At 43.8% G+C, this 11,628-nt stretch overlaps 1 protein-coding gene across 1 annotated transcript in view; it reads right to left on the reverse strand.

Annotated features, from left to right (window-relative positions):
* Positions 1-11,628, reverse strand: part of SORD (sorbitol dehydrogenase) — a 46,856-nt gene that overhangs the window by 21,119 nt on the left and 14,109 nt on the right. The window contains exons 2-3 of the mRNA XM_006831874.1: positions 5,865-5,898; positions 3,069-3,233 (exon numbers count right to left, since the gene is read on the reverse strand). Coding sequence (XP_006831937.1) covers positions 3,069-3,233; positions 5,865-5,898 — 199 coding nt within the window. The remainder of the gene's footprint in view (positions 1-3,068; positions 3,234-5,864; positions 5,899-11,628) is intronic.

Genomic DNA, 11,628 nt, shown 5'->3' on the forward strand with positions numbered 1-11,628 from the left:
TATTGAAAGTGCCACGGGATGCCAAAAGAACCAACAGATCTGTATTGGAAGAATTGCAGCCAGAGTGCTCCTTTGGAGGCCAAGATGGCCAAACTTTGACTCTCAAATATATACTTTAGACATATTTTCAGGAGGGACCAGTCACTGAATAAGGGTATCATGGTTGGTAAGGTGGAGGGTCACAGAAAAAGAGGAAGACCCCCAACTAGATGGATTGGCCAAGTGGCAGCATCGATGAACTCAAACGTGGCAACAGTAGTGAGGTTGGCCCAGGATCGGGCAATGTTTCATTCTATTGTGCGTAAGGTCGCTATGGGTCGGTACCGACTCGATGGCACCTAACAACAATTCAGCATCTACCCATCTATTGCTCAATCCATCTGTCTTCCATCTGTCAATTCATCTTCTTTTTGATGTATTTCAAAGTAGACTATCCACATGAATAGACTTCACACTTAAAAAAGGCAACCAATGTTCTGCTTTTTTTTCACCACAGATTAGTACTTACTTCTAGAACATCATTAAAATGGCATCATACAGTGTGTACTCTTTTGCATCTACCTTCTTTCACTCAGTATAATGCTTTCCAGGTTGAGCTGTTGTTGTATATATTAATAATTAATTCCTTTTTATTGCTGAGTAGGGTTCTATTGTATGATTATAATACCACCGTTATTTGAGCCAGTCTCCTATTGATAGACCTGTTTTACGTCTTGCCTGCTCATCTAGGGCAAGAGTACCTCAGGGTTAGTCTTCTCTTCCATCTTTATTTCTCCACAGTGCCTAACATGGTTCTAGATACATTTTTTTTTGCTAAAAACAAAATGTGCAAATTTAGGAGAAAGAAACCATGGGGCACAAATGCCACTACTACCTGGAAAGACAAGAGGCTCTTAGTCTTTGGCTTTGGGATGGTTCAGACAGTTCATCCTTAGGCCAGTACTAAGCTCTGCCGAGAACTCCAGAAATACCCAGAGGAAAGCAGGTGGCTTCCATGCTTCAAGACAAAGCAGATTTTTAGGAGGAGGATTTAATACCACAGATATTGTTTCCTGCTGCACAAAGTTATGACTGGAATTAAAACCCACTTGAACTTGGGAGTCATGTATAGCAGCTAATCAGAAACCAGACTAGAAACACTAGCAGACCTGAGCCAAGGCAATCAGTTCCACAGCAAGAAGCAGAGACTTCCCTTCTGGCAGCCAGGAACAAAGTAGGAGACCCAGAAAGGCTGAACGTGTGCAAGGCAAGAGCTTCTGCGGCCCTAGAGAATGGGCCATTGTCACTGTGCTAGACCCACTGTAGACACTGATGAAGCACTTGATATCATTCAAATGTGGAGACTCCCACTCCTGGTTCACACCTCATCCCACTGGTAAGAACTAATCTTCAGTGGTTTGGGGCAGTGTAATTACCATATGGGGGCCATGTCTGGCTTCACAAAATTAGCCCATGGCCGATTCCTATGAAGCGGGGGTCAGGCATGTCTCTCCCCTCCAACCTTCTTCAGCCTATTCTGATACCAACCATCCCTCCCATAGCACTCTCTGCTTCACATCTGGGTTCAATAATCCACCTCAATGGCCACACAGAACTCAGAACAATACTCACTATTATGGGGTTTATTAGGGAAGTGAACAGGTTACAATTCAGAATCAAAACACAACTCAGGACTCAGCAGTTCTTTAGTCAGGAATGGCTCTTGTCGGCTACACTGCAGGTACACTTCTCTCGTCTGCGGCCTCTCAGCCATGTGGCCCTGCTGTCCTTCCCCTGCTCTGGCAAGTGTTACCAAGCTCCTTCCGTTAGTCTGTAAATGTCCAAAGAGTACACTTTGCATGCCAGCCTCCTGCCCATAGGCACAGTTTTCCTCAGTCCAGGGAGCCTAGATGCCCACAGATGGTCCATATTGCCGCCTCAGCCACCGCCTCTGCCGTTGCTGTTTTACTAGGTAGGGATGTCACACTCTACTCATGCTCTTCCTTCCTGATGGTCTGGGATTATTTCTGCTTCTGAGACAGCTCCTTTTAAACCTAGCTGGATGGCAAAACGAACCAATCCCAGCCGGAGAGTTCAGTACACCTTATTTGCATGACTCCATCCAATCACATGGTAGGAATTAAGAGATGTTGGATGGAAATGCCATATCAAGTAAATTCAAGGTACTACAGGAAACTGGACTTTCTACCTTGGGAAAACCCTGCAAAATCACAGGAGCTTTCTCCACTTCCACAGATGATGAATAGAGGTCCTGACTCAACATTGCTAAAGGATATTCATGTCTATCATCTTCAGAGCTGGTCAAGCCTTCTCTGTATAGCTGGGTTCAGAAAACCTTACCACAAACACAGGATGACACTTCATGTCAAACCCTCACTGCCCCTAACGAATCTGATATCATCTCAAGGCTGTGCCGCAGCCTCATCAGCAAAGGAAGGTTAATGCCAACAGTTTAGCTCTGCCAAGACAGTGGATTTAATTCACTGTGTCAGGGAACAGAGGAGAGTCTGTTATAGTTGACAACTCCTCCCTCCAAGAAGCACTAGACTAGTAGCTGCAAAGTCAGCAGTTCAAACCCACCAGCCGCTCTTTGGAAATTCTATGCAGGGTTGCTATGAGTTGGAACTGACTCAACGACACTTAACAACAACAACAAAGGAGTAATGTTAGTGGTTTCCCAGCCATCCAATAAGAGTCAAAGACTGCATCTGAGGCTCTGGTTCTTAGCACATAGAGGCAGCTTGTGGTTCCTGTCCCTGGACCATTTCTCCCAGCCCTTCACCTGGCTTATTTCTTACTTGACGTCAGATGTCAGATGAATTGCTCCTTCCTCACACGAGACACGTATCTGGGTCAAACAGACCAATAGCACCCTGTGTTCTCCCCTTCAAGTAAGTGTGACTAAGTCATTGTCTATATCAGGTAAGAGGCATGCTTGCAGGAGCCAAGACTGTCTTGTTCACAGCTGTATCCCCAGTGCTTAGCAGAGAGCCCACCTTAGATGAAGCACACACAAATATTTATGTTGAACGAGTAAATAAATTGGCTAACTGAGGGGGTTTGCTGACCTGGTTTCAGGTGCTTTACCAACGGTCCAACTTTGAGGACTGTTCCGGAAGCTTCGTGTCCCAGCACCATTGGCTTTTTCACAATGAAATCCCCAATTCGACCATGCTGCCAGTAGTGGACGTCTGAGCCACAGATGCCAACTGAATGCATCTTCAGCAGCACCTCTGATGGAAGAAAAAGAGGAAAAACAAGCTTAAGGGCAGGAAGGTTTCCTCAGGCACTCTGTCTGAGGTGTCCTAGGGATTTCCCTCCAGACAGATGGGAGGCTGCTGACTGGCTGGCTTTTCCAGACCGAGTGTGAAATTCAGACCAAACTGCAAGTCTAACTAGGCAAACAAACAAAAAAACTTCTGCAAAGCAAATTAACCACATTCACTGCATAAACACAATACTATTAGTAGGAAGAAATCTATCTGACACTTAAGAGAACAGGTTTTCAGGAGATAAGTTTCCAGACAATTAATATGCGAAACACTAGATTCTTATCCATGTGGAATCTGATTAATGTGCTGGACTGCAAAGTTGGCTTGAAACTCAAGGTCGGAGGTTTAAGGTTACCAGCTGCTCCTCGGAAACCCTATGTTGTTGGTATTGTTAAGTACCATGGAGTCCGTTCCAACTCATTGCGACCCTGTCTGTACAGGGTGTCCAAGGCTGTAAATCTTTAGAGCAGCAGAAAGCCTCATCTTTCTCCCGTGGAACAGCCGGTAGTTTCGAACTGCTGACCTTGAGGTTAGCAGCCCGATTCGTAACCACTATGCTACCTGAGCTCCTTCAGAAACCCTATACAGGGTCACTATGGGTTGGAATTGAGTCTTCAACACTTAACAACAAGAGAGTCAGACAAAACCTCCACATGGCAACACTTGGTAAGCTATAAGGCTGAGTTCTTCATGCCTATTGTTTTCTAAAAAGGTGATGTTTTCATTAAACTTTTCCCTTAATTTCAACACACTCCACCCCCACCCCACCCTATCGTGGATTTAATAAAAACTGAGATTTGATAGTATTGTTGTCATCAGCTTTCCACATTTAAAATAAAGATGGTTCTGAGCTCTTTCAGTGAAGTAAGTACTTAAAGGACTGAAGGCTCAGTGTGACTAAGATGGCCAAGTTACAACTATCTTCCTGAGAGAAAGAACAGAGCACCCATAGCTCTGCTAGGTGTTCAGATGCCTCCACTAAGTGTCCTCACCAAAAACCATCCACTAAGTATAGCCCAATGAGAGCTCTGGTAGCGTAGTGTTTATGAGTCGGGCTGCCAAAAGCAAGGTCAGCAGTGCGAAACTACCAGCGGTTCCGTGGGAGAAAGATGAGGTGTTCTGCTCCTGTAAAGATTTACAGCCTCGGAAACCCTGTACAGGGTCACTAAGAGCCAGAACCAACTCCACGGTACTTAACAACAACAAGGTATAGCCCGATAGAGCTTTCTTTTGTTTTGGAAAACAGAGTAAGAAATGACTGAGCTAATTGTGAGAGAAAAGGTAGGGAAGTATTTTGAGTTAAGAAAATTGCCTCAGGGTTTCCTCTCTCCAAATTCCCCTTTTGTAGTTAATAAGGTCAAATTTGACTTGCTAGAACTGCTGCTGAAATTTTCCCCTTTCTGATTCACAGGTGGTACATGAAAGTGAGACTAGAAGGTTGCTTTAGAGAGAAGCTGTACCAGAATCCTTTATTCAAGATACCACTTGTTTAGCCACCTGGAGAATCAACAGTAACTTTTCAGAACCCAGTGAGCTATCAGTCTCACTACTTTGAACATGGTACCTTGGTGAAAACACTTAAACTCTAAATATATACTACTTGCGAAGTACTGATAAAAACAGTTATTGTATGAAGTCTTATCACTATAAACCAATAACTCAATGGCCCAAGTCCAGAGCAAAGTTATGGCACTACCAGGAAAGCTGCCTTCATCTGATGTTTCTCGACAAAGCATGAGGGTGAGGGGTGAGTGGCTCACTGTGAGTGTGGAGGCTCTGTAGACACTCTGCCTCCACCCATCCTCTCCTATCAGGTTCCTACAGATTACGAAAATGTGGGACTCCAGGGATGGGAGGGATTGGAAAGCTGTCAGCAAGGATCTGCCCAGCAGCCCCAGCCAACAGGGCGGATGACTTTCCAGGCTCAGACACCACCCCAGGAAACGTGCCGGTCAGCACCACCTGGTGGCTCCACCCACTGAAAAGTCCAGAAAGAGTGGAGCAAAGGTGTGTGGGGACCCTGCCCTAGTGTGCTTACCCACTTTCTGAACTTGTTGGATTAGGGCGGTATGGCAGTGCTTACCATCCCTCTAGACAGATGGCCCCTGGTTACCCCACTCTTCCTTAACTGGTCTTCTTGGGGAAGGAGATAGGAGTGGTACCATGTTTGAACAAAAAGATTAAAATCTGTACACTCACTCCTTTTAAAGTTTGTACACAGGACCTGATTTGGTAACCCAAATAGCAGTTTAGGGTAGGTAGACTCATCTAAGGTCATTAGGTTAAAAGAGGAACAATTCTACCTTTGGTCCATAGATTAAAGAACTTTTTAATTTCAAAATCTCCTTGAGACAAGTCAGAAGTTGGTAACTTCTGTGTTTTCATACTGTTTCTTTTATTTCACTTAGCAACCAAGTTAAACCCACCGGGTGGATGACAGATGAGGTTCTCAGCCTAACAAAAGCAAAGTTTCTAATTGAGGCAAAGGTAATGAACAGTAGGAAAAGAGGGATGAGGAAGCAATGTGCATGTGTCTCCAGGAGAAACAACAGGAAATCAGTACAATAGAAGCTGAGTTTTCCAAAGACCTACCATTTGGGCCAGGTTCAGGAATAGGGTAGTTTTCCTAAAGGAAACAAAATAGAAATAAATAATTTAGCATGCATAATGACTTTCTGTTGTGAGCATTTTCAGTATTTAAAAATGAGAGTTTCATTCAAATATCTCTTCTTCGAATTAATAATACATACTAGGAGCTCTGGTAGCGTAGTGGTTATGAATCGGGCTGTGAACCTCAAGGTCGGTAGTTGGAAACTACCAGCTGTTCCGCGGGAGAAAGATGAGGCGTTCTGCTCCCGTAAAGATTTACAGCCTCGGAAACCCTGTACAGGGTCACTATGAGTTGGAACCGACTCCACGGCACATAACAACAACAACAATTAAAACCAAAACCACCACATATGTCCCCAGGCTTCACTCACTTTCTCTGGACCTGTCTGTCTCCCCTATTTTACTCAACTACCAAGGACAACTGGGCTTTTGCTGTGTGTCTAGATCAGCCTTCCACATCAGATCCTTCCCTCCTGGCTAAATAATGTTCACAGATACAGATTTGTTTGGTCTGGCAAGCCCTTCCAGGAAAAGCATGAGAGTATTCCTGGAAATTGTATGTGAGGACTTTTCTCTTTGGATAGGTTAGAGGAAGTGTCTGTGCTAGCCGCCTTTACAACAGCACACTGGTCTGGTCTTTCAAAACCCCGTTGGTAACACACAGGACCTGCACTTCAGTCGTTCTCACAGGTCTGGTAAGGGTCCCAGAAGCTGTTGGTAGACGGAAGTTACTGCTTAAAGCATCCAGAGTTCTGTATGGGATGATGAAAAGTTTAGGATAGTGGTGTTGGTCCTACAACATGGTAAAGGTATTAATGACAGTAAATTATATACTTTAAATATATAAATGGCTAAAATGGCAAACTTCATATTATATATATATGTAACCATAATTTTGTAATTAAAAAAACTGAAATATTCTATTGTTATTATTCATTTACTATGCTTCTTTCCTCACCCCCCATTACCAACAATGGGGATTCCTGGTGACAAGAAGGAAGGGCACACAGTGGCCAAGTCCCAGTGTTCAGTTTACTAATTCTTTGAAGGCAGACAAGAAGAGAAGACAGAAGAGATACAGAATGTTCACAGTTCCTATTGTGTGCCACACACATCATCGTACATGTTCCTCACCACAACCCAGTTTGCCAATGAGCCTGGGAAGTTAAATAACGTGGGCAAGATCACACTGCGAGATTGTGGATGAACCAATCTATCTAGAAATGGCCACCTCAAAATAGCTGGCAGTTACCAAAATCTTTCTTAAGAAGCGTCGCTGACCCTATGTTGATATTATACAACATCATCAAGAATTGCTATGTAAAGTTGTTTCTTTTGAGTAATATTTCAAAGTAAGATTAACTTGAAGCCAAGGACTAAGACATCCTGTGTTCCCTGCTAAAAAAGGTAGTAGGCAATTGCCCAGGCACTGGGAGACAACGCCACAGCATACTCCTCACAGTCTTACCTCTAACCAGGTAAGGCCAGAGCACTCTATTTGTGGGTAGAGATGCAGTAAAGTTCAAAGCAACAGTCAGACATAGCAAATAGGCTCTGGGTCACTAGAGATTATTACTGTAAATATTTGCTCCAATTAACAGAACTCATCGATTTTTTCCCTTACCATGCAAAGCTGCAGTGACTTTCCCAAACACCAGAGGGCACTGTGTCCGTTTTTCCTGAGTAGCAGAAAATGATTTATGGAGCCAATAAATTAAATTGCTCTCCAGGGACACCACTTTCCATTCCTGTTCTTTTTCTTGCTGGCTTGAATCAACCTTACAACTCAGGGCCACTCCCTGCCTCCCCTCTCTACAGAAGACAGGCCACCTGAGAATACCACCCTGTTAAAATCAGCTTATAAATTCATAAATATAATCTTAAGCATAGCTGTAGAGCCCACAATGTTTTAGAATGTTATCACAACATGGTTACTTTTTTAAAAAACAACTCACTTTTCACTGTGGTTCCTTAGTCTGACGTTGGCTACAATCCTCTATTTCTTTAATCTCTTTTTCTGTCTCAGATTTCAGTAGTGATACTCTTTCATTTATTCTATTTCTCATCTATTAAAGTTTCTTAGTTCTGCTGAGAATATTCACTTTTTATTTTATTTTAAGTTTTTATTGTGGATTGAGTGAAAGTTTACAGGGCAGATCATCAGTTTTACAGTCAACAAATCATGCACCTTGTTTCATTACAATGATTATAATCCCCTCCATGTACCATCAGTTAACAGTATTTCTCTCTATTCACTTAAGCTTCAAAAAAAAAAACAGCACTCAGGCATATATAATAATTTATACCTCCAAAGGGCACATTCTGTGAGTCTGCCTCCTGGCCACCAGCTCTTGGTCCCTCTCTTTCATGAATCTAGAGTCCTCAGTCACATCCCCTCTCCATGTCCCCATCTCTGCCTCCATCTCTGGTGTCACTGCTTCTCTTGATAAGGTCCCGCGTTCTGCTTGTGCCCTTCTCCCTTGAAGGTCCTAGGCTCCTCTGTTTCTGGACTGTAAGATTAACCACTCCCCTTTTTTGTTACAAAACTTCCACCTTTACAATTGTGACAGTTGCAATTATTCACTATTGAATCATACAAATCTTATCCCCATCTCTTTTAACTAGACCCATCTAGACAAGATGAAAACTATTCAGTAGGGACTCTTTCTTTCCCCCTATACACTTATACTAAACTCCCTCTTGAAACCTTGTAAGCCAGTCACTTCGTGTCTTTATCACCCCCTCACTTTAGGTAGCTAATGTCTAAGTTGCCCGTCCCTTTCTACCTGTGTACTAAGGGGATAGCATTGGTAATTGATGTAAAGACTCCTTCCCTCTCTGTTGGTTATTTAGAGTTACTACCTCCATGAGTATAGGTCAGGTTCATCAAATTGTAGCAATTTATCCTTGTTTCCTTTATCGAAAAAAATTTGTGGTTTGGTTTTTTTTTTTGTAATCTTCATCTAGTCGAGTTCTGATTATCAAGCCATCGAGGCTAGGTCAAATGGGTACTGTCTGCAAGTTTGAGTGTTCTTATGCATCTCCCCTCACTTCATATCAGCTGGATGCTTCATTCTCAGCTCTAGCTTCTGTGGCTATGTCCTTATCCATGGGCTCAGGTGTCCTCAGGTCTCGCCACACTTTGGACCAACCAGCCCTTCTTCTTCTCTCTCTCATCTCTAGGTCAACGGGAGTCAATGGACTGTGGCTGAACTCAGCCCATTTCTTCATTGCTGCCTTTCCCCTTCTTCCACTTACCAGTAGGCCAATGTGGTCACCAGCAAGCTTACATACCTGTTCATGTGTTCCCTTTGAGTTTCAGTCTTAGAGGGGAATTTGTCTTGAAGGAACTTGATTGTTTGCCTTCATGGCTTCCTGGCAAACAGCTTGCTTTTCTTGTAGTAGCCAGTCCTCCTGACATTTTGGTTTGGGGTTTTTCCTGATGATCCATTCCCTTCCTTCAGCCATCCTGAGTGGTTACACTAGTACAGAACTGAAACTTTGGCATCACTTGTCCATGTGCAAACCCAGGCTTCCTTCACGAGCTGTGGGACCTCATGCTAATAATTATATAACCTCTTTGTGCTCTCAATTTCCTTCTCTGCATAATACAGATTCAAGGTCACTATCTATGCGTTGGAACCGACTCAGTGGTACTCAACAACAACATAATACAGACAGTTATAAAAGCGTTCGACTTAAAACTTAAAAAAAAAAAGTGTTCGACTCAAATTCGGGTTTTTTGTTTGTTTTCTTTCTGTAATTAGCCCTGTAAAACCTATGTTTTTGGAAGTGTTGTTGTTGTTGTTAAGTGCCGTCGAGTCGGTTCTGACCCATAGCGACCCTGTACAGGGTTTCCGAGGGTGTAAATCTTTACGGGAGTAGAAAGCCTCATCTTTCTCCCGCGGAGCGGCTGGTAGTTTCGAACCGCTGACCTTAAGGTTCGCAGCCCGATTCGTAACCACTACGCTACCAGAGCTCCTAAACCCTTTAAAATTATTTTGGTGAAAAGTTGTATCTCCATTTCTGTTCCTTAAAAGACTAGGATTTGGAAGAAAGTACAGAGTCCTGGTGTGGCGCTGTGGGTTAATGCGCCAGACTGCAAAGCAGTTTGAACTGCAAGGTTGGCGGTTCAAGCTCACCATCTGCTCCTCGGAAACCCTATACAGGGTCACTATGAGTTGGAATTGACTCGACGGCACTTAACAACAACAACAGAAGGATGCTAAAAGTGTTTTGGGGCTTGATTCTGTCAGTTCTAGGAAAGTATAAAACAAGTCCCTGCCCTGGACCAGAGAACAGTCGGCAGAGTGCAGAGCTGGGTGGGCCATCCCCCTTGTCAACTCTCCAGTGAATTTACTGGCCAGTTGCCTTGCACACTTAAAACCAGGATGGGAGGAAAAGTCTCAGGTTTCTCAATTGGCAATTCTATCTTAAGTGGCTTTATTCTAGATGCACGAATACTGGTAAACTTAGGGTCAAAGTAAAAGGGCCAGGCCCTCTCCCCAAATCCATTGAGCCAGTCTTCCACCCCAGGCTCTCTAGGATTCATCAGGCCACTGCTCTGCTAACAGCAATCTTTTTAAAATACAAATCTGCTTACAATTCTCAGTGACCCTGGAAAATCCTAAACTCCATGTAGATACAATACCTCCATCTCACCTTCAGCCCCATCTCTTCACAAGCTTCCTGCAACTCCAAAACTCACCTTGTGCTTATTATCTCATGGGGCCATTTGACTGGCATTTCCCTTCGTCACCGGCCAATCCCTCTCCTTCTTTAAAAGCCCACATGACAGGGAGACATCTGGGATGGCTTCCTAATTCCTGGCTCTGGGTAAGAAGTACCAGCATTCTTGTGAGAGCTCAGGGAGATTTAAGTGTGGATGTGTTGGGATTGAGGTGTCTAAGAATATCCAGGTGGAGATTTCCAGTGGGTGGTTATATTCCTGAGACTGAAGCTCAGATGTGGATCAAGGAAAGAACCTTGGGAATCATGAGCAGGAAGAAGTTCCTCCTGTAAGAAACCTTCCCTGTCCTCACCTTTCTCTCCAAACTTTCCTGACAACACTAAGTCCATACAGGCTGGCTAAACCAAACCAAACCTGCTGCCATCAAGTCGATTCTGACTCATAGCAACCCTGTAAGACAGAGGAGAATTGTCCCATAGGGTTGCCAAGACTGTAAATCTCTACAGAAGCAGATTTTCTCATCTTTCTCAAGTGGAGTGACTGGTGAGTTCAAACAGTAGACTTTTAGGTTAGCACCGGTCTTAGGCTAGGTTCTCTAGAGAAGCAAAACCAGTGAAACACATATGTGTTTAAAGTTTATATCAAGGAAATGGTTCACAATTGTAGAGATGGACGAGTCCCAAGACCAGGTCAGATGAACCAAGACCGCCAGGCAAGCAAGCAAGTCTAGCAGGCAGGCAATTGAGTAGGGCACTGGCTCAAGTCCAGAGAATGGGAGGCTGGAGGACAAGCCAGACACAAGATACAGATCCAGCAGAAACCAAGCAAGATTTGCCTGAGAATCCACTATATTGGAAGCAGGCCACATCCATGGAGAAACATCCTTCCAGTTGCTTGGCTGCTCATAGTCAATCATCATAGAGTTAACTACATTGTATTAATCTCACCATGGGGATAACCGCATCTCAACTGCCAAACCACTGGGACTCCTGGTCCAGTCAAGTTGACACAAAACCTTAACTATCACAGCAGCTAAGCACTTAACCAGGGTTCTCT

Source organism: Chrysochloris asiatica, unplaced genomic scaffold (assembly GCF_000296735.1).
Source record: "Chrysochloris asiatica unplaced genomic scaffold, ChrAsi1.0 scaffold00004, whole genome shotgun sequence".
Lineage (NCBI taxonomy): Eukaryota > Metazoa > Chordata > Mammalia > Afrosoricida > Chrysochloridae > Chrysochloris > Chrysochloris asiatica.